The sequence below is a fragment of the Aquarana catesbeiana genome, linkage group LG04 (assembly GCF_042186555.1).
Source record: "Aquarana catesbeiana isolate 2022-GZ linkage group LG04, ASM4218655v1, whole genome shotgun sequence".
NCBI classification, from domain to species: Eukaryota; Metazoa; Chordata; class Amphibia; order Anura; family Ranidae; genus Aquarana; species Aquarana catesbeiana.
In genome coordinates, this window is record NC_133327.1 from 563,401,050 (window position 1) to 563,425,593 (window position 24,544).

The 24,544-nt window shown below is 40.0% G+C and overlaps 1 protein-coding gene across 1 annotated transcript in view; it reads left to right on the forward strand.

Moving 5' to 3' along the window:
* Nucleotides 1–24,544, forward strand: part of SMYD3 (SET and MYND domain containing 3) — a 980,023-nt gene that overhangs the window by 135,347 nt on the left and 820,132 nt on the right. The window contains exons 4-6 of the mRNA XM_073628021.1: nt 10,835–10,942; nt 11,752–11,809; nt 18,392–18,528. Coding sequence (XP_073484122.1) covers nt 10,835–10,942; nt 11,752–11,809; nt 18,392–18,528 — 303 coding nt within the window. The remainder of the gene's footprint in view (nt 1–10,834; nt 10,943–11,751; nt 11,810–18,391; nt 18,529–24,544) is intronic.

Consider the following 24,544-nt stretch of genomic DNA (forward strand, 5'->3'; position numbering starts at 1 on the left):
TCCCCATTTCATTAAATTTTTGGCACTTGAACATGTCCCCCTGGATTCCAGAGGAGGTAGTGTTGATCGTATTTTGTTACAGCTTGAGGCTCGCTGGATCTATGATCTCAAAGCCACAGTATTTCCTGAAAAGGGTAGAGCGTATTCCTGCGCTATCGTGAAACGGGGGGGGGGGGGAGGAAAGACCCAGAGTATATGTAAAATAGGAAAAGCAGCCTACACCGGGTAGGGTACAGCCTGCCCCTGGCTACAGTAGAAGTGGAAAAATGTGGTGCTGCGCTAATCCTTTACATAAGGTGAGGAATGACTCTGTGTATGATAACACAGTAATGGTGGGTGTCTCTATAGTGTGCACGTATTAAATTAAAACATCACTGCCTAAGTGTGGCTCTGTGATAACAAACGTGATAATATAACTTCAAGAAAAAATTATGAGTATATACCTGTCATTAGGTAAACAAACAAATATATAGAAGTGACTGGTGCTCACAGACAAATTCTTATACACCCAACTATATATAGAAAAAAATAGCAACCAACTCTAACATTGCTGGTCACTGACCAGACTAATGTACATATGGTGTAACTCAACACACAACCAGGTGTATATATACAACGTGAATAGTGCTCATAGTGCGTAACATAAAGTGACAGTCTCAGTTAAACTGAGCGATGGAAAGTTCATTAGTATACATGCAAAGCAAAAATAAAAAATAAAAGAATGACAGTGCTCCACTTGGAAATAGTCATCTATTCAAAGTCCACAGAATGCATATGTAAGTGATCCATTTGGTGCCAAACGTGACAATAGTGATTATTCTTCATGCAGCACAGCACGCATTGGTGGGCAGTGGCCCCTTACCTGAAGGTAATGGGGTACTCGCTTTTAGCCACTTTTAGGCATGGCAACCTTTCATTGTAAGAACCATGGAATCAACCAACAGTGGGGGATGGTAGTGATGCAGTCCTATCCTGGTTTATCTCCTCTGCGGGCGTATGTTCCTTCAAGTAGTGTCCCGGAGTCACCCAGATAAATCGGAAGAGGGAGATCCCACAATGGTGTAATATTGTATGGCAAATGTACAAATATTTATTAAAATTCTCATGTACTCACATTAAAACAGCAGTATTGGGCGGAGATCCGACGAGCAGCGAGCTCGTAATGCAAAAACAAACATAAAGTGCCTGTCCCGTCCCTACGCGTGACTTCACGGTCACGTGACTTCTTCAGGGGATACAAGGAGGCACTGTAGATGTCCTTAAGTAGCTCTCCCATAGACTATAATGGGCGGCCATTTTCCCGGAGCCGCCAGGAAGTGCTGGAGCGGCCATTTTGCCTAAGTCAAATGGGCGCTGCTATACTGTGAATCGGCCAAAGATCGCAGCAGGGGCAGATGCCTTTCCCTGCCAGCTGTACTTAACTTGGCCAATCAGTAAACATGCTCATATTAACTGTCAGCAGAGGGGGAACACAGACTGTATGTCGGCAAAGCGGCATATATGATCGCCTGTGTGCAGCGGCGGCTAGCCTGGCGATACACAGGCCGATGTAAAACAGGAGCAGATGTGAAAAAATGATTTTTAAAAAAAGGAGATGTTGGTATACAGGGTCAGCTGAGTGGACATAAACCTGCTGTATATCCATACTCGGTCCGAACTCATGACAATATGTGTTGAGGCATAAATTATTAAAAATATAAAAAACCTATATATAAAAAAAGTATATATACAAAATCATATATACCGGTATGTGTATATATATATATATATATATATATATATATATATATATATATATATATATGGAAGGCCGATCGGTAGGGGAAAGGCACCTATATACATTGAATTCCAACACAGCAAATATGTCATAACATTATAAAATCTGGTGACCAAAAGTGCTAGTGCAACGTATAGATAAATGGTTGTCTCTAATCATGATAGACACTATGCACATGGCGTGGGCATACAAATACACCGAAATACAACATAAACAGAAACGGAAAATGAAAAATTAAAATGCAATAATTATCGGTAAACTTGGTGTATCTGTCGCATGATACCTCAATATAGAGTGGTGAGGTTGGAAGTGTGCTGTAGTAGCTAGCTGGCTCCAACCTACGTATATGGGCGTAATACAGCCACATGTGGCTGATGCCAGCAGAGACATAGTGATAAAGATATTCAGAAAATTCTAAGTATTAAAACTGAAATATTAGAATGGTCTATAATATAAAGAGTTAGTATTTAAAAGTTGCTCAGGAAACAGTTCAAGTCGAACTCTATGGTGAGGCCTCTTGGCGAGAAAGTGTCCAAGGTGAAAATCCACCTGGACTCCAGTTGGCTGAGGGTCCTGACCTTATGCCCCCCCGCCAGTGCCTTACATAGGGTTCAATTCCCCAAAATTTCAAATGAGACGGGTCTTTATTGTGGTGTAACAGAAAGCCACAGCCACATGTGGCTGTATTACGCCCATATACGCAGGTTGGAGCCAGCTAGCTATTACAGCACACTTCCAACCTCACCACTCTATATTGAGGTATCATGCGACAAATACACCAAGTTTACCGATATTTATTGCATTTTAATTTTTCATTTTCCGTTTCTGTTTATGTTGTATTTCGGTGTATTTGTATGCCCACGCCATGTGCATAGTGTCTATCATGATTAGAGACAACCATTTATCTATACGTTGCACTAGCACTTTTGGTCACCAGATTTTATAATGTTATGACATATTTGCTGTGTTGGATTTCAATGTATATAGGTGCCTTTCCCCTACCGATCGGCCTTCCATATATATATTTTTATATATATATATGATTTTGTATATATACTTTTTTTATATATAGGTTTTTTATATTTTTAATAATTTATGCCTCAACACATATTGTCATGAGTTCGGACCGAGTATGGATATACAGCAGGTTTATGTCCACTCAGCTGACCCTGTATACCAACATCTCCTTTTTTAAAAAATAATTTTTTCACATCTGCTCCTGTTTTACATCGGCCTGTGTATCGCCAGGCTAGCCGCCGCTGCACACAGGCGATCATATATGCCGCTTTGCCGACATACAGTCTGTGTTCCCCCTCTGCTGACAGTTAATATGAGCATGTTTACTGATTGGCCAAGTTAAGTACAGCTGGCAGGGAAAGGCATCCGCCCCTGCTGCGATCATTGGCCGATTCACAGTATAGCAGCGCCCATTTGACTTAGGCAAAATGGCCACTCCAGCACTTCCTGGCGGCTCCGGGAAAATGGCCGCCCATTATAGTCTATGGGAGAGCTACTTAAGGACATCTACAGTGCCTCCTTGTATCACCTGAAGAAGTCACGTGACGTCACGCGTAGGGACAGGACAGGCACTTTATGTTTGTTTTTGCATTACGAGCTCGCTGCTCGTCGGATCTCCGCCCAATACTGCTGTTTCAATGTGAGTACATGAGAATTTTAATAAAGATTTCTACATTTGCCATACAATATTACACCATTGTGGGATCTTCCTTTTCCGATTTATCTGGGTGACTCCGGGACACTACTTGAAGGAACATACACAGAGGAGATAAACCAGGATAGGACTGCATGACTACCATTCCCCACTGTTGGTTGATTCCATGGTTTTTACAATGAAAGGTTGCCATGCCTAAAAGTGGCTAAAAGCGAGTACCCCATTACCTTCAGGTAAGGGGCCACTGCCCACCAATGCGTGCTGTGCTGCATGAAGAATAATCACTATTGTAACGTTTGGCACCAAATGGATCACTTACATATGCATTCTGTGGACTTTGAATAGATGACTATTTCCAAGTGGAGCACTGTCATTCTTTTATTTTTTATTTTTGCTTTGCATGTATACTAATGAACTTTCCATCGCTCAGTTTAACTGAGACTGTCACTTTATGTTACGCACTATGAGCACTATTCACGTTGTATATATACACCTGGTTGTGTGTTGAGTTACACCAGATGTACATTAGTCTGGTCCAGCAACGTTAGAGTTGGTTGCTATTTTTTTCTATATATAGTTGGGTGTATAACAATTTGTCTGTGAGCACCAGTCACTTCTATATATTTGTTTGTTTACCTAATGACGGGTATATACTCATAATTTTTTCTTGAAGTTATATTATCACGTTTGTTATCACAGAGCCACACTTAGGCAGTGATGTTTTAATTTAATACGTGCACACTATAGAGACACCCACCATTACTGTGTTATCATACACAGAGTCATTCCTCACCTTATGTAAAGGATTAGCGCAGCACCACATTTTTCCACTTCCACAGTATTTCCTGGATTCAGTGAGAGCCTAAGTTTTAAGCCCTTTCTTTAATTCCACCCAATGTTTGCCTTTCATGCCGTACTCTCCCTGGGTTGATTCCCATGTCCCTGCCCTTCCCCACCCCTTCCTTTTGATTTCATCAATGCAGGCCTGCTTTTACGCCTAGCAGTGCTAATTGGTTTCCTTTGTTTGGGCGACAGTAACTGTCGCCCTTACTGCACTTCCATCAGTGCCTTATTCCATCAACAATACTTCCCCATGGGTTCCTGCTCTGGCGGTGGTTTGGTGTTACGTCCGTTCTATGTACAACTTTGGACGGACTCGACTCCTCCCCCCGCCTGTAGGGCCACCTGGGTATTGTAGTTTTAGGGATTCCCTCGGCACTTTGCGCATGCGCGCTTACATTGTTTCGTCCGCATCGAGCCAGTGACATCAGACGATAGAGGACAGATAAGACCAGCTTGTCTGGCGATTCATGCAGCCAGAGCCGGAGGGTAAGACTCCATCGAGCAGTGTCTGTGACATTGGTAAGACATTTGTAAGCTCTTTCACTGTTGGCCATCTGTACTCTATTCCCTTTATGCAACTTGCTACTTATCAGGCTTTCCTCCCTAAGCCTCATTATAATCCATATGAGGAGTTCCTATTTCCATAAGCTAAGGCTCCTTAACATGTGGCGCCCTCCTCTTTATAAACCTGGATTTACGCTTTCTATAAATTAGCTGCATTGGAGACACAGTCCTATGCATTAAACCCTAAAATTACCTGCTATTTTTTTTTTTTAACAGAAGATTTTATTGAACAAATCAGCATTACAATACAATAAATTAGTACAGTCAATGCGATGAGAAAAGTGACAATAGGATCTGCCTTCAATCAAAAGCCACTATTTAGCAGACATGTCAGCTATGCAAAGTCAGAAATTACACCTAGCAATACTTCTTATGCCATTAAAGCGCAATAACCTCTTCAGGTGGAATAAAGTAGGCAACCAATATGCAGTCAAACCTAGTAGGGATGGCGGGGGGGAGGACGGGGGAAGGGGGGGGGAGGGGACCGAGGGAGGGGGAAGGAAGGGGATGAGGGGGGGGGGGCGAGCATCAGAGAAATGACCATGAGATGTAGGATGTCCTCTAAAATGTTTCACTTCTTGGTTATGGGGATGGGGGTTCAGAATCCCCGGAGGCATCAACCCAAGAGGACCAGATTTTATCAAACTTTCCTGGGCATTGTCTACTTTCATATGTCAGTCTATAAAGAGGAAGTGCCATATTCACCGACCTTCTCCACGAGGCCAGAGTAGGAGGCTCCACTAGTTTCCATCGCAATAAGATTTCACGCCTGGCATAGTATAGTGCAAAGGTTAGACACAATTTACTATATCTATCTCCCTCCACTTCCTCCAAATGACTAAGCAGTAGTATCTGAGGATCAACCGGCAAGTGTGAGCCTATGACCCTGCTCATTGTGGAGGCCACTGCTGACCAGAAGGGGTGAAGTTTGGGACAGGACCAGACCATGTGCCAGAAAGTACCCTCCTCCTGCCTACATCTCTGACAGTTGGGATCTCTTTGATGGTAAATGCGCGCCAGTCTCTGTGGGGTGAAATACGCTCTGTGTAGGAACTTAAATTGTATGAACCTATCTTTTGCAGCTATCATGGAGGGAATGTAGGAGATTAAACACTCCTTCCACTCCTCCTCGTTCAAAGAGGGAACATCGACCCTCCACTTTTCCCAGGTTTTGGTTAATTTGGCATCATATTCCACTGTAAGGTAAAGATATAATGTTGAGAGGGGCTTCCCCATCATGCTGGAAGTCAAGAGCCGTTCAATGGAGTCCGGTTCCAGAATGAGGGGGGCAGGGAACTGAGCTTCAAAGGCGTGTTTCAGCTGCCAGTACCTAAATTGGAAGGAGAGCGGAATAGCGAAAGATTGCCTCAGGGCTTGGAAAGACATAAGTCTACCCTCTTTGACTATATGTTTTAATGTGAGAATTCCCTTTTTTGCCCAAAGCGAGGGATCCGGTATGCTGTAAAAGTGGGGGAGCATAGGGTTACCCCATAGGGGCATATGGGGTGAGATGAAATTGGGCTTCCTATATATTTTCCTAGCCTCCTGCCATACCTTCACGGTAGTTCGCATCAGTGTTGTCATGGTCAGGCTGGCTCTAAGTCCACGGAACGGGAGATTGCTCAGGGCCGCATAGGAACCCAAAATAGCTGCCTCCAGAGTGACCGCCGGATTCTGTATGGGCTGGGAAAACCACCACCGAATCGTGACCAGAACAGCTGCCCAATAGTAGATTTGAAAGTTCGGTAGGGCCAGTCCCCCCCCCGAGAGCGGGAGATATAAAATCTGCTTTACCTGCTATTTTACCTTCATGGTTTTCAATAAAAATTCCCCTTTTCTCTATTTTAAAACTCCTACCTATATCATTTTTCAAATTAACATTCTAAAGTTTCAGTCTTTTTTACCTGAACCCAGGTCTTATTCATTTATTTTATTTCACCTCTTCTTTTTATTTTTAACACTACTCCCTGCATTTACATTGTGCGGGTAGTCCAAAGTTGTTTTAACATCGCTCCATAGTCCATGTACTTAAAAAAAAAATATATATTACCCTAAGTAAGTATTTATTATGAGACAATTGTCCCCTCTTTTTACATAATATTCATTGTAATCTGGCACATATATTTTTTAGACCATTTATGAACATTATGGTTTTCTTGTTCTGTCCTCTGTGACCACAAATATGACCATCTCCCATGAAATGGGGGGCCTAGGAGGGATTGTTTGAATCCGGCTGTCTTTTGTTTTTTGGTGGGGATTTTTGTAGGGTGAGTGGTTCCGTTTGTATGTGCAGTTTATAGTATAGATCCTGCTAACCTATAAGTGTCATTTCATGATTCTCAGTGCAATAACAATGATGTATGTATACCAATTTTTTCGTTTCTGTATTTGTTTAGTTTCTTATGCCAATCTTTCTCTGAATTGCACATCCCCCGAAGAAGCAATCAGCGAAACATGTTGGGCTAGTGTGCAATATTCATTCATTTTGGCTTGGACTCACCTACTTTATAACCACTACATTATTGTTATTATTGCAAATAACTTTTTTTGTATTCTGTAATTTTGTAAAAATCCTGTGTAATAATAAAATCTAATTTGCTAATTTTAAGTCATTATATGTCTTTCTCCATCATTCTGCTTGGCACCCTAAAAATCCCCTCAACTTTTCCCTCCTTGTTTCATTACTACTTAGGGATGAGGTGCCTTTTAATTAGGTGTTGTACCGTGAACCAGACCTATGTTTCTCATACGCTCCGCATCTTTCCAAATAACTGTTCTGCTTTATTATGGCGCAATTGAAGGTTTTTATACACATGATTACGTAGGTATCACATTAATATTACAATTGTACGTTTATGGTAACAAGAGGCATAACATAGGCAGGCTAATTCTAATCAGGACTCGAAAGAATGTAAACATGTACTGAAGACATTATTAGTGCCGTGTGCACAGTGAGGGCAGTGTGCAATACATACAAAATAGAATTCAGTTATATACAGAACTTACAAATTTCCATTACAGTCTCCTCTCTTTTGATCAATATTTTGATCACTAAGCATACCTGCTACCACCTTTAACCTTGAACCGCCACACACTTAGGTGGAGGTAGTCTTGGCCAAAGAGGCAAAAACTCCATTGTGGAGAAAATAATAGCTGAGCAGCTTTTTTCATTACAAAAATGACTTTTAATTGTGAAAAACAAATGATTGATAAGACATATTTACAGAGTACTGGCTGTACACTCCTGTGGCCAGAATGGCATTCTAGCTTAATTGTTGGCATGCTGACTTATCAGCATATGTAAACAGACAATTCTACATAAAATGGAAGAGGTACAAAAGACAAATATGACTTCAACATGGCTAAACTACTTTTCAAATCACATTATATATATATATATATATATATATATATATATATATATATATATATATATATATATATATATGTATATATATATGTATATATATATATGCCTTACATGTAAAGTATTTGAAAAAAAAGTACCCTAGACTGCGATCGCAAGAGGGAAACACATCAAACGCAGGGATTTCTTTAATTTAGTCATTTTTGCAGTGTCTGGTGTGGATCCAGGTGGCTTTTCCTTCAAGTTTTGCACAACTGTACATAAAATAGATGCTGTATTGAGTCTCCAAACATTTCCTTATATATATATATATATATATATATATGTCTCTTAACAATCCACAAGTCACCTGGCTTCAGTTTTAGATCCTTCCAAACTTTTAGGATCTGGAATTGGGGAGAAAACACATAAATGAGTTTATCAAAAACCTTAAAAGATCAGCAGCGCTCTCTGTGACATCCAAATGGAGGACTTCAGCTGCTGAGACAAAATATAAGCAAGTGAGTAACCCACTCCCAAACAAAATCCCATAGGGAGAGAGTCCAACATCCCCTTAGGGGCTTGATAAAATATTCAGGCAAAAGTTTTCTAGTTTCTTACTCTACTTTTTGTGCTACATTGTAGACAGTAGGGGGTGTAAAAATAAAACCTCAAACTTCTAGTAAGGACTCTCCTATAAAAAATGATTTCCTCTGTTACTCTCTGTAGATTCTGGCACTCTGTACTTACAAACTACTTCTGATAACACTTTTTACTGTGGCCTTTGCAGTAGCATTTGCCACTGGACATCCAGAAAACATGTCCATAAAGACAAAATGAATACTCGTAAGATCCTGACTTGGGCATCTGGATATATCTTTATCTTTTATCTTTAACTATATCTTTTTGTAATCTCTGGAAGGGATATTCAGCTTTTGGTAACACCTTTGGTAACAGGTAAAACAAGAAGTGGTATGTTATACAAACAAACCTTTGAGAACCCTGGCTCTATCCCATGCTCATTTACTAAGGCAGGTGACTGATGACACGGTCCATGTGTCAAGCTGGAGGGAAAAGATTGACTGGCAGACATAAATGATCACCTTTTCCAAAGTCCTGTTTCATAAGAAGTTGCCCCCTGTGGACCACTTGTTCTTCTCGTTCTGGGGTCCTTAAAGTTGAATTATTAATCCCAGCTATACTGGGCCAGAACTAGGGTGGAATCTGTGCGTTGCACAGACCCAGCAAGAGTCCGGGGCTGTAATGCAGCATCCTTAGTCGCATGGTCTGCTTCCATGTGTGAGTTTTAATGTTAATATTGCTACCTCAGCAAGAACCTGGAAGGCTGAAAACAGCCAATCAATTAACTTAGCATGCTTGATTGGTTTACCTGCCAAAGTAAAAACAAGCTTCTGGCCCTTCAAATGGAACCAAAAGCTCTCTATATCTCGACTATCTATATAAATATACACTCTTTTTATAGCTCACATGCTTTGCTAAAACATGGAGCTCTGCTTCTTGAGCTGGAGAAAAAGGATCCAATAACGCTAAATAAAGAGTATCCTTCTGGGTGATAAACTGCATACTCAGTATGGGTATTGCCATCCTCAGTATAAAACCGGGATCAAATCTACAAAAGATTAAATATCTGGGTCTTCAGGGAGTGTGTCCTACACTGGGCTCACAGCAGCTGATTCCTACATCATCAATTTAACACATGTGGTTTTCCTTTGTCTCCAGCCTCCTCCAACAGAGGCAATAAGGTGGCTGCATTTAAATGTGCACGCACAGCTCGTTGCACAAATTTGGCAAAGTTGAAGCTGATCTAGCTACCACGCTTGTGTAGGAGTGATGTCATGTCAGCCTGGCCAATGACAGAGGTCAGCGATCTAGACTCAGAAGCTGGCAGCCTAAAGATGTCAATGGCCGGCGGGGAGCTCTGGGTTTCTTGTTGGACTGAAGGTGAGTATAGTTCCGTATTAATGCATGGAATGCATTAAGGTAAAAAAAAAGTTAAGCCTTTAGAACCACTTTTAAGCAGTTAATTGGGCAAGGCTGCAGATGGACACTGGGAAAGGCTGCAGATGGACACTGGGCAAAGCTGCAGATGGACACTGATAAGGCTGCATTGATGGGCATTTACTATAAAATGTAAGTTTTTTTCCATAAACTTCCCTCCTAAACTTGGGGTGCGTGTTATATGCCGATAAATACGGTTATCAAAGGATATAGTGCTACTGGCTGAAACAAACACATATAATATTAATTATTCTTTGTTATCTGGAGCTAGAAAACAAGTTAACAGTAGAAGCTGGTTTGCCATAGGCAGAACCAGCTTTTTCGAATGCTGTACTTTTAATACATTGGCTGCATTGTGCATTGGTGTAGCTAACTTGGTCCATACAGTAAGATTTATAGGTAAACTCTACCAAACGTTTTAAATGTCAGTTACCTAAAGATGATGGCAAAGTATTGTTTCCAAAGTTGCCATAATATAACAATTTTTAAAGGCCTATACTCAGTACCAGCACTTACCCCTGCCTGTAGTCAGTAGCTGATACTTTATCTTGTTCAGGTAAATTAATGGCTATAATGATATACTACCTATTTCTTATCTCAACATTCTTTCTAGAAAAATGCTTGGAAGGACCATAAAAAGGAATGCCTTTGTCTAAAGAGCATTTTCCCTAATGTTCCTACAGACTCTGTCAGACTCATAGGCAAGATCATCTTCAAATTGGTGAGTTGATGTTCATAGTAATTTTTGGTGTCACTGATATATTTTGTTTATTCCTTTATCCTACAGTATGTGTTTTAAATTTTAGTTTAGTGATTTTTTTTTCTTAAAAAAACATCACCAGGGACATTACTTACCATGCACGAAGAGTGTCCAGTGTGCTGGTCACTACTGTGTTTGATTAATATCTGAAGTTATTTGCCCCTGGCTACCCCCACACCTGTGATCATCTGCTTCTGTAGGGGTTAATATGAGTGGCTGTGCTTGTGACAGGCACTTGTCAAGTGCTGACTATGCCTTCCCTTTCTGCCCCCCTGCTCCATTCATAGAAGCCATACTATCAGTTCCCACATTCATCTGCCCATTCCCAATTCAAAGAGTGCTTTGCATTGGACAAGATGGACAGAAAATACATACCCTGTGCCATGAAAAATAGCATCTATAAACTTACATAGATCAACTGTGTATTTTGTGATTTGCCTGTTTTTCAGCAAATAATTATAGTCCTTTATCTGTTCATGCCAATGGGAGTCGGTTCCTCCTGTCACTACAGAACACAGTAGTGGGGAAGGAAATTGCAGGGACAGAACAATGCAGACACTCCTGGAAGACTTTATCAGGCCATTACTGGTGTTCAGTGACACATATGGCAGGTGAGGTAAGTATTCACTTTCTTCTTTGCATATAACAGGTCTTAAGGGGAACTTTCTGTGAGGAGACAGGGTCACTTTAAGGGGGTACTAATGTTGATGGTGCTATTTATTGTCAATATTGATTATTTTGTTATATTTTCTTTCTCTTATTTTTCGTAGCTTGAACAACCAGATTGTGGTTCCGGAGATTTGTATTCCATAAATGATCTACAATCTCGTAAGTCCGTTTCTACATTGATTGATATTTTTCTCCACAAACACTAACCTTGTAATCCAGTCTGGCACTTGGGAATAAATGTATGCTAATTTTGTTTTACTATTTAAGATGCATGCACATAGCCACAAGAGTGAACGTTCACAGGAGTGTGCATTGAAGTGTATGTATGAATGTGTTTAGTAGAATGCACTATATATTAGTGTTACAACTTAGCTCCATTTCCGTTGCCTCCACTTGATTTTGCATTCCCATTGGCTTTTATGGGGGGAAAAAACAGCAGTTCTGAAGCAAGCAAAGGCACATCTACAAACATTCTTTAAATGGAGTTTGCTGTGGATTTGTGGAGCATTTGACTCTTCCAGCTGTGCAAGGTCCATACTCCGCAGCTTTACATCACCAGCCACCGTCTTCTTTATTTTGGTCTTCGTTATTTATTTCAAGCAACTCTCAGGAAGTTGGGGTTAGACATAATTTGGTAAACTATATATTTGTATAATTTAATTATTCTTTCTAATTTTCCCATAATTTTTTTGCTTCACAGAGGTTCCTGTTATCTCATCTGTTTTCTCCTACTATAACCAATGCACTCTCCAACTACAATACCATATTTCTATAGTGTACAGGTTTTGTTAGATTTGCCAATGCAGTTTTCAGATTACATGTTCTTGTTTGCCCAACAGCAACTCACAGCTAAGAGATTGTTCTTCTTTTTGTTCATCGATGTCTTTTTGCCCAAGATAGAATGTGAACCATGGAGGAAAAAAAAAAGGGCAGTGACAGAGGATAGATTAGCTGTTTCTTATGCCCCCTTCACTCTGGCCATCTGGTTGCATACTATTTCAGTGTGCAAAGCTCAAGCATACAGAGGAATCAGTAACTACATCTGTTAGGATGGCATGCAACGGTCACATCATCCCTCTAGATGTGGACTCTCAATTCATCCCACTGTGTTATCCTCTCAGTAGAACAGTTTTTCCCAATATTTTTAACTCTGAGGAATCCCTGAAATAATTTTTAGGTCTGAGAAACCCCTGCTAAAAATTATTATATCTACAGCTCACAGTACACAATGTTGCCAGTAATCAGTAAATTGTAGATATAGCCATGACATTTATGCTAGGTTCACACTGCTGGGGTTGGATTTTCATCCAACTTTTAGTGTGATTATGTGGATGCAACTTGGATGCAATTTGGATGGAACTTTGATAAGGTTTGTATTTTCCATGGGGCCAAAATCTTACTGGAATCATAGCAAAGTAGTACAGGAACCAATTTAAAAATTGCTCCATGTTGAGTCACATTGATGTAAATGGACACCAAAAAAAACAATGTGATTTCCATGTGCAACTCAAATCACATCTTAAATTGTACTAGTGTAAACTAGTCCTTAAAGCAAATAAATAATAATAATAACCAGGAGAGGGAAGCAGACAGTAAAACTTGTATATTTCACTTGCATTGATGGTCAGTGAAGACATGCCCCCTTACATTGGTGGTTGGTGCAAAAGTCACCAGTGTAAAGTGGACCTTTCTCCACTGACCATCTATATTGGGGACACTTTTTGTATTATCATCAATGTAAGTGCCATTAGAAAAGTGGCCCATACATTGCTGGCCAGCAGAGAAGAGTCCCTGATACATTGCTGGCCAGCAGAGAAGGGCCTCTTACATTTATGGTCAGTTACACAAGAGACCTCTTACATTGATGAACAGACCAATCAAGCTTTAAGAGACAGTCAGCGTTTTACTGCTTTGCTTACTGCTTTTTTTCAGTCCAGCACTGAATATGCTTATCATGTATTTCTGATTCTTTATTCTTCAATGAATAGACTTGATGTGGGTTCTGGATTGCTTAAATGGTGTCCAGTAGGGATGGGCAAGCAGTTCAGCTGAGCATAAGTTCGGCCCGAACATCGCCTGTTCGGGTGTTCGCTGAACACCCGAATTGTCAATGCGCTCGGCGGAATATTTACCCACCGAGATTAAGGAGCGGGGTCGGGAAATCGGTCGCTGCGTCCTTAAAACAGAGTCATCAGCTGTCAGCAGGCTTCTCCGCTGACAGCTGAATGAAAAAAAAAAACATTGCTGAATTTGCCGGCAATAGATAATAAATACCCATACCCTTTGGGTCTGGTATGGATTTTGAGAGGAACCCCCACGCCCAAACTTAACATAAAAAATGGCGTGGAGTCTATCCCAAAATTCATACCAGACCCTCTTCCGAGCATGCAGCTTGGCAGGCCAGTGAGCGAGCGCCCCCCCCCCCCTCCGAACCATAAAAGGCCACATGCCCTCAACATTAGGGGGGTGCCTTTGGGCCCCCAGATTCCACTCCCCCTATGTGAATGAGTATGGGGTACATTCTCCACTCGCCCCCCCCCCCCCCTTTCCTGGCCTGCCAGGCTGCATGCTTGAATAATTTGGCGTGGGGGTTCCCTTCAATTTTTTTTCTTTATATATGTCAGTTTTGCTGCAGCAGGTTCTATACATGGTACAAATGTGCCACTACAAGCAGACTAAGCGGACCTCCCAGGTACTATATTTAAAGAAATTTTTAATTTTTTTTGTTTTCATTTTAAGTATCATTAACCACTTACCGACCGCCGAATGCCAATATACGTCCTCACTTTGAGGACGGATATTGTTGTTATGGCAGCAGCTAGCTGCCATAACCCCGGTATCCCCGTGTTCGGCCGACGGTCGGCTACAAGATAGAAGTGGTTTCTGTGGCAGGTTTGCCGTGAGATCGCTTTTATCGGCGGCGGGAGAGGGCCCCCCTCCCACCTAGCTCAGGTGCCCTCCACTGCTTACCGGAGCTGTCGGCAGTGGTGGAGGCGATCCGGTCCTTCTCAGGGCTGTGCATGGAGACGAGTGAGGGGAAGATGGCCCCCACCCATCTCCATGACATTGCAGGGCGAAAGCGACCTCAAAACGTCACTTCCTCCCATAGCTCATAAAGGGCCGTTTTTTTTAAATCTTTTTTTTTAATGACATTTTTTTTTTTAAATTGCATTTTAGTCTAAATATGAGATCTGAGGTTTTTTTTGACCACAGATCTCATATTTAAGAGGTCATGTCATGTTTTTTTTCTATTACAAGGGATGTTTACATTCCTTGTAATAGAAATAAAAGTGACAAAAACAGATTTAAAAAAAAAAAAACGGGTGTAAAAATAAAAGGTAAAATAAATAAGAAAAAAAAAAATTAAACGCGCCCCGTTCCGATGAGCTCACGTGGAGAAGCGAACGCATACGTACGTTGCACCCGCATATGAAAAAGGTGTTTAAACTACACATGTGAGGTATCGGCGCGATTAGTAAATCGAGAGCAATAATTCAAGCCCTAGACCTCCTCTGTAACTCAAAACATGCAACCTGTAGAATTTTTTAAACGTCGCCTATGGAGATTTTTAAGGGTAAAAGTTTGTCGCCATTCCACGAGCGGGCCCAATTTTGAAGTGTGACATGTTGGGTATCAATTTACTCAGCGAAACATTATCTTTCACAATTAAAAAAATTGGGCTAACTTTACTGTTGTCTTATATTTTAATTAAAAAAAGTGTATTTTTTTTTTTTTTTAAAGTGCGCAAATACGGTGTGACAGAAAGTATTGCAACGACCGCCATTTTATTCTCTAGGGTGTTAGAAAAAAAAATGTATAATGTTTGGGGGTTCTAAGTAATTAAAGTAAGTAAATCTAGCAAAAAAAACTGTTTTTAACTTGTAAACAACACATCTAAAAAAGAGGCTTGTTCCTTAAGTGGTTAAAAACCCTGCTCCTGCAAAAACGATCTTTTGTAAAAATTTTTTTTTGCATTGATACATGTCCCCGAGGGCAGTACCTGGGCCCCCATACCCCTTTTTATGGCCAATAACTTGCATATAAGCCTTCAAAATGGGGACTTCTGATTTTCAAGTTTTTTTCCCATAGACTTTAATAGAGTTTGCGGGTCGGGCTCAAACTTTTTACATGTAAGGGGTTCTGGTACGAACTAAACTGGGGGGGGGGGTTTAGCTCATCACTAGTGTCTAGTTTTTGGTCAGGTCCAGGACCAGATTGTGCTGCTTGAAAGATGTAATTACAGGACTGCTGAACAGAATTACAGTTGTTTTTTTTTTAGCTGGTAAAACATCTCATATGTATTTCAGTTGTGAAATAAACTGCTTGGGTTTCCCTATCTGTACTAATTAAGCTAAACAAAAAAAAAAAATCAGCGTTTAATATTAAAAAAGGTGTACATAGCTAATGTAGGGCAAAATATTTGGCCAGCTTTTCAATGCTAAACATGACAATCTCCTTCTCTTAGAGAAATCTTAATGTAAGACATTTACTTGTATGTGATTGATTTTACCTCATGTCTGCTGGAAACAGATTTAAGAGAAATCTATGCCATGTGCTTCTAATTACAATTTGTGTACTAATTTTATATTTTCAAATTTCAGTTAATTGCAGTTACATATTTGCAGATTTATGCTCAGATACAGGACTGCAGTTTATCCCTGTATTGATTTTAGATTGCATTTTTATATTTCTGTTTAAAAAAAAGGTGTTTTTCAACATTTTGAAATGTAAACAACCTTTTCATCAGACATCTCTACCTAACTTGTTTAGGAGTAGCAGCAAATGTCTATGCTACACAAATAAGCAGGTTGTACATTATGGGGTGGTGCCTATAAAATGTATTCACCCCCTTGGTGAAAACAGTCATTATTTAGGTGTGTCATGCTGCCTGCTGTCCTGCCTTTTGTAATTCTCTCTCTAACACAAACTGCCGATCATCATACCCTACACACTCCTCTCCAACAAATACTGACTGTCATCTTACCTTCCACACTCCTCTCCTGCACATTTTTTCCTGCTGTCATAATGTCTACATGTTTTTCTAAAAAACATAAAATTTTATTTAAAAATGTTCTAAACGGGTTTCATCACTTCTTCTGGGCATTGGTGTTTTGAGAGGGTTAACCCTATTTGGAGGAGGCTGAAGGGTATGTGGGCTAGTAGCAGAATGGCAAGGGGGCTGCACACTCACGTCTCCATTGCTATGGGAATATCAACCTAGTGAACCAGGCTATTAACATGGGGAAATAGGAACACATTTCTTTTTCTTAAATTAACAGTATAACATAAATTAGAAAAACACATAGCCTGGACTGTGGCTGTTTGGTGCTGCAAAATGTTTTTCTTTTGCTGTAGCGCAATCCTCTGCCTACTGCAGTATGGACAGAGTTGAAAGTGAAATTGTCTTCAATATGGAGCTGCGTTGGCCATCTTGCTGAAGACCAAGTGGTGGGGGCCATCATGGGGGAGACCATGAATAATGCTCAGATATGGAGTGTCTTTCACTGTGGGAACAGCCATCTTAAGTGAGCCATATGGATGAGGATGGACAGTGATTGGCTGGGAGGAGTTGCCAGGAGGGGGAAGTGGAGAGGGGGAGACATGTGGAGACAGAGGTGGTAGCTGTTGCTTCCATTATAGACTATTGATTCTAAGGTGGATGTAGCTCCCCCTACGTTTTCTTGTGGGATTATATACCCAAGTCTGATCAAGACCTGCTGTTTTTGGTGACCGCCTCACTGACTCCCAATGGAGAAGAGATACTACCAGCTTCAGCTTGTCCTGATCTAAATGGCTGCTGCATTGCAGGTAGGGAAAGTAGAACTACACTCGGTAGGGTGCTCTGGCTTGGGAGACTGTGCCTGTGAGTACCCCTAGTGCTATGCCCTAAGGCCAGACCCACGACAACACATTGAGTAATGGTGATTGGCACAGTGACCCTTGGCACTGCGACACTACTGGAGACGAAGACCATCTGTTTCCTGAGCTCAACGGTGGGTGAAGATTGCAGGGTATCCCTAGACCCTACGTAAAAGCCTGGGAATCTATTTGCAACATTGAGAAGATGCAAAAGCCCCAGTATTTTGGTGCAGATATCATACAAGAGCCCCAATTGTTTCCAGTTGGAAATTAATACAAATCCCAATTGTTGCTGTTTGTTTAATTTTTGCAGTGAAACTAAGGAAACTAATAGGAATCAATCTTCTTGAACCTTTGGTGTAGGGGCATCTGATTTTTTTGTGCATAAAGCCAGTTTGACTGTCATTATTACCTTGTTTTTTTTTATGTCACGATTTTTAATTCAGTGAGTTGTAATGATCTAAACTAAAATAATGTAATCTGCTTTGATATCTGGTTGAATTCATGGCAACACAGGCAGTTTCAGTAGTATTAAACTACTGAATAGTGAAGCATGAATAACAGACACAATTAATAGGTTTCATAATGTCGACATTTTTGAAGAAAAATATGTGTTGTAAAATCCTTTAGTCATTTGACATTTGACATCTGTTTTAACATCTGTTTTATTCCTGAAAACTCGTATCACAGGTAAATTATTTTCAAACACCTGTGTGATGTGAAATATTTTATGTCTGTGCGGCATAGGCAGAACAAGTGATTTATTTTGTTTCCACATTTTTAAGCCTACTGTGTATGTTGAAGATATATTAATTTCCTCCCACTCGATGGCCCACCTTTTATTACCTCCTACTTCTTTTCCCCACCCTGGTATACTTTCAGATTTCAAAGAACTTAACAAAGAAATGAAAGAAGGCCTGGGGCACCTTGCTGCTACATTAGAACAGTACCTGAAAAGGGAAATCCAAGTCTCTACCCAACTGCCACCTGGTTTTCACATTCTTGAATATTTCGGCAAAGTAAGTGCCAAGTTTCAGTCTCTTAAATCAAGATGCAATGATTTAGTAATTTTCAAGTACCCAGACTATTAGTTTGCCACCAGCTAAAACCCAAAGGAAAGGTGTGGTGTTTTTATAAATAAATTATTTTTATTGAATTATTTGGCAAGTGCTTGAAATAAATTAGTACCTTTCCCCCCAAATTTTATAGTCACTAGGTGTGTCAATGAATAATAAAACAAAGAATGCTTTCTCTTTACCTACAGATCGTCTCTAGTCTCAGGGAAAAACATGTATTTCATTATAGATGACTTGTATATGATACATAATTATGTATTAGTTATATATTTATGTACTGTAGTTAAAAATAATTTTGAGAAAAATGGCAAACCTTTAAGCTACATAATTATAAAGTGGCATGTGATTTAATTGCTGACAGTGTGTTTACCGGATTTGGTCACATTTAATGACCATTTGAAGCTGGATCTCCATGTTTTAGTAATCTTTCCCATGTTTATAACAACATAAAAAATTACAGCCGTCACTGTTTAAATAAGGCTTATTGTTGTTTTTTAAGCCTTAGGATTTTACACAGTACTGCTTAAACATGTTATTTTTTTCAGTCCACATTTTATTACATTTGCAGGGTGAACTGTCTATAAATGTTGTATTTTTATGCACTTACTATTGTAGACACTTTATATATGCAGTTTAATATTCTACACCTTCTCCACAGTTTGCTGCTTCAAAGTTCACTTGGGGTAAATCTTACTGGTGGGTGGTTAGGTCAGGTTTTGATTTATTGCTGTACACGTTGGGTGTTTTTTAACATAAGCATTAAGCTTTACAAATATACTTGCAATTTGCTGGCACAATAGAACTTATTTATTGTATTATGTAGTAGATTTGTTGGCAATTCTCAAAATGATTTCAGAAGTGAGTGAAGTCCTGCCATTGTGTTGGGTTGAATTGTGGTTTGAATATAACATCAACAGATTATGCTGTAGTTGATTTTTGTTATTGCTAAATAGAGCTTTTGGCTTTGTCATATTGTACAAAATAAAAGTTAACAAAGAAAATATTCTATAGAAAGTTTGTTACTGGTGTATGCAGTAGATTTCAATAACTTGAACGAGACTTCCTCATAATAGAGGAGAATAAAAAGTTTTAATCTTTAGTGAGTAATTGACCTGCATAGAAAAAGACAATATCACATGGAGGTGTGTGAGGGTAGCATTTTTTGTGACACCCTTTCCCATGAAAATTTTAGCATTGGTACGGAACCATTCAATGGATGTCTAGTTTCTTGGTCACCTCCCTTCCACTGCATGCGGATCTCTGTCTACTCCTCTCCTGCCGAGCACCTACACTTAGGTTGAGAGCATTGACAGCTTTGTGCAAAGCAGTAGAGACTGACTTTCTCACCATTCTGGTTCTCACTATCTCACTCTGTGTTCCATTGTGCAGGCTATTATAGGAATGTAAACATTTTTATGATGGTAGTATTTTATATATGCTTAATGGTTCTTGATAAAAAAAAAATAGCTGTCTGGAGTTCAACTATATTAAAAGAAAGCAGTGCAATGTTGCTGTGATGGACCGCTTGGGTGCCTCCGCCAGTATACAGCTTTCTCCACTCTGGAACCAGGGACCAGGTATTGTAACTGAGCATTGCGCCCAAGAGCTGGATGACACTAGCTTAGGTGCAAACTGGAACTGACTTTATTGTAAGTTCACACAGAATATATACCACACAAAATCAGATAAGAGCCTGATCACATTATCCTAAACAGTGCAAACTGTAAACAATAATTTCATTAGTACATCTAAAGAACAGCTAACATAAACCATAATCTAAATAAACAGGAAGCTAATTAACAACTAGTCACCGGGACAATGCTTTGATTAATTGGGGATCCCACCCCATCTCAGACTGTCTGGCATCAGTCTACAACAGTCTATGAGACAAAATTCATACAATGATCCAGCAGTCTGAAAAGGTGGAATTCATTTATCTTCATAGATTTCTTGAGGGATATTGTTAATAAATATTTCTGTCCCAAGTGGAGGGGCTTCTGCAAGTCTGCAGGAGGGCCACCATATTTTTTCTGACCATTAACCTGTACAAGATTAATATTACACCTTTCCATCTACTCCAGAAGGGAAGCGCTTTATTGTCCTGATTCAGAGAATTACTCCAAGCCTCGCTCTCAGCATTTATCATGTTGTTGCCCATCACTGGAAAATGATCTCCTCTCTCCATGGGATCAGAGGCTGAACAGAGCTCTTTACCATGCTCTGACCATAAGAAGCAGACAAAATCCCTGGTCTCCTCCATTGGCCATAATCAGTGGGTAGGAGGTTTGCCCCTAGTCCCCTTCAAAAGCCTCTGTACCAGTTGGGTCTGTCACAGTTGCTGTCTTTTACACCCTCCTAACTTTTTGCAGTGCAACTGCACTATTTAGAAGTACAGAGTTGTTAAATGATCTGCAAATAGTTCTCTGGGAAGAGCTGACATTTTCTGAGAGAAAAGAGAGCCAGCATCCCTTTCTTTAGTAGACAGTGCTTTCTGGACAGATCCTTTTAAAATAGGCAGGAATTAAAAGACCTGTCCTCTACCAGACAAGTATTTATTTCTGTTATGTAAAATGTTGGTTATTTTGTATAACACTCCTTAGAAACATTTTGTAAAATTCTATAATTAATAATATAATAATTTAACCCCCCCCAAAATATTATATTGCAGCTTACCGATCCTTAGATGCTGTAACTGCATTAGTTTTCTTTTAAATCTTTTCTTCCTTTGTTTTTACTTGGTGATTCTGCCAGTAACACACTTCCTGTCCTAGGGTGACAACAATCACTATCCCCAATCTAGGACTACAGAACCCCACCCCTCTCCTATTGTGCATAACATAGAGGAAGCATGGTTTTGTAGTCCAATTTGTAGCAATGTAATTGATAACAGTGAGCACAGCAAGTTATCAGTTTACACCAGTTTCAGCAATATCAAAAGCTATCTTTTTAAACTGATCAGGTTTACGTCAGTATGAAAGCAGATAGTTAAAAATATACTAATAGAGACTATTTAGGCCTAGCACAAACTCAATAACCCAGTATTTTTAAGTGGTCAAAATGTCTATGTGCATGGTAATCTACATGTTTATTGCCAGCACTTTACACTGCAACAGAGATTGATTGGAAAGTGCTGGCCCAGTCTAACTGATGCAATACAGAATTTATACAAGAGTTCAAAATCAAAAGCAATCATTGTATTGCCACTAGTTGAATTAAAATTACATTAAATTATTTTAATGAATGTTACTCCATTCATTTCTGTTTTTTTATTATCTGCCTGCAGTTGAGCTTTAATCTATTAATCGGTTATTTCACTGATGAAAAATGTTGCACTGATTATTTCTGAAAAACTAAGAGACTTAAAAATTGTTTAGGACTTAGGTTGAACTTGCACTGTACATATATTTCATCCACATTGTGAAGGTGAATTTTTATTTTTTTTAATGTGTGATGGACAAAGTGAAAGTAAAAAAATGATATGGGTAGTAAAATCTTTCAAATGAGCACTTTCTCTTCTGTGATTTAAAGTGAAGGTTTAAGCTAACTTCCTAGGGTCCAGTTAAGCAGCCCTTTGTGTAGGCCATCAACAACGAAGAGCTGTTTGAGTTCTGTAGTTAATTGCACTTTTGTACTCTTTATTTCTATGAAAGTCTAGCACACTGAATGAGGCAGGCTGCCAGGTAGGTTTTAACTGAGATTAGCTTTCCAATAAATCTAGGTGTCTACAAATTCGTGAACCCTCCGGTCAAATACCTTGATACTGTATGTCAAGCTTTGATAAACTTATCTCATTCACATCTGTACATTTACTTAGTCTCAACATGGAAAATACATTAGAATGCTACAGCATTTTTCTTTCTCAACTGGATGCTTATTTCATGGAATCTGCTGTGTACCATGTTTGCTTTAAGAACTGTGAACAGCAGCAGGATTCCTCATTAGAACAATCCAGTAACTGCCTTAAATGTTGTCTCGTGTCCAAGGCTCATGAATATTTCACAGCTGCAACAAGGTATATAGTGTTCACTGATAAGATGTTTTCTTCACTCCTAAACATTGCAGAGTAAGCCCATTCCTAGTTCATTAAAATTCTGTACAAAAAGGCAATATGTGATGCAGTGTGTAACCTCTGACCAGCACAGAGTAAACATTTCTGCTTTTTCTTAATGGTTCTCAGGCATAACAAATCACAGAGCTAGACAGGTAAAACTGGGAATGTAGGCAAGTCTTCAAAGCACATGGAACAGTGTTGTTTTCTATGTGATGACCATTATGAGAATGTCCTTATATGGTGGGTTTTTCTTTATTTGCAAGAGATATTACAACAAATTGATACTCTGAGGAAAGCCAGTCAGATACAGTATGTAGGCGATAAAAGCTTATAGTGGAGTTCCACTCAAAAGTGGAACTTCCGCTTTAAGCACTCCTCGCCCCCTTACATACCACATTTGGCATGTAATTTTTTTTGGGGGGGGGGGTGGGTGACTAGTTTTGAGTGGGACTTCCTGTCCCACTTACTACTTCCGACTACGGCTGCCTAGGCGACTCCTCCTCTCCCCATAGGCGGCCCCTCCCTCTCGGCAATTTTCTGGGACACGTCACAGGTCCCAAAAGATTGCCTGTCCACTCGGAGAGAGCAGTGTGACTTACGCATGCCCAGTGCGCACCCGGAACTCCGCTATATTTTAAAGGATAACTAAACCCAAGAACAAACATGTAATATGTTGTAGCTCACTTGGAACTGGATGTGATGGCTGCATTAATCTTTATTTTTTTCCCAAGCGAAGATCATTTTCAGGAAGTACAGAAATACTTGTTGATCCTTCCAGAAATGCAGTGTCCTTGTCACTTTCTGTGAGCTGCACCAAAGAATATCTTACTTTCTAGCTATCTTTTGTAAACTACCAGTTGTCCTGCCCTCATGTAATGGAGATGGAGTGAGCTGGATGTGTTTGTAGCCCATACCTGCAATGCCTAGGGTGACAATCATAGCTCCCTCCATTGCTACAGTGGAGGAGTGACGAAGCCACTTAGGGACAGGAATTGCATTATTTGCAGGATTAACAGGTAAAAATAAAGCAAAGATACTCGAAAAAAGAGAAAATGAATGCAGCCAGCAAGGACTAGTAAGCTGAATTGCAGTATATAAAATGTTTGGTTTTAAGTTTAAATTCAGAATATTCTACATGTTTTTCATAAAAATAGTCTGCCGTGAATTTGACATACATAGAGTTTTAGACATAAAGTATAAACGGTGGTACACGTATAGAAATAATTGCTGTTGTTAGTGTCTCTGTATATGATAATCCAGGTACAAGAAGTGGTAAAATATTTATGAGTAATATTAACCACTTGCCGCCCGGCAATAAGGCGGGTCGCCTACTTGCATATCTAACTAGGCCGGACCATACTCCCATCTCTATTCCTAGGATTCTAACTTCTCAGGATACAGTTAGCGATAGGATATAACAGATGCCTTCCTCGCCTTCTATCGTGATTTATACACTACTAGGGCCCACTACTCCGATGCCCAATTGGACGACTACTTGACCCAGGCGGTGCTTCCTCGACTTTCTGACCAAGACCAGACTGAATTGGATAAATCTTTCTCTGTTGAGGAGCTCTCCCTGGCAATTTTGCAGCTCCCGACTCATGAGACGCCGGCTTGGATGGCTTTCCAGCTGAATGGTATGCACAATTTCGACACCTCTTGAGTCCCATCTTACTCAATACATATAATGAGGCCCTGAAAGATGGAGTGCTCCCTCCTTCTATGAGAGAGGCTTTAATTATTTTGCTACTCAAACCACGTAAAGATCCGCTCAAATGTGACTCTTATAGACCTATCTCTCTCATTAATGTGGATGGTTTAATTCTGGCCAAGATCCTGGCCAATTGTCTAAATGGGATTATTGCGAAATTGGTTGGGAGTGATCAAGGGGGATTTATACCAGGCCAT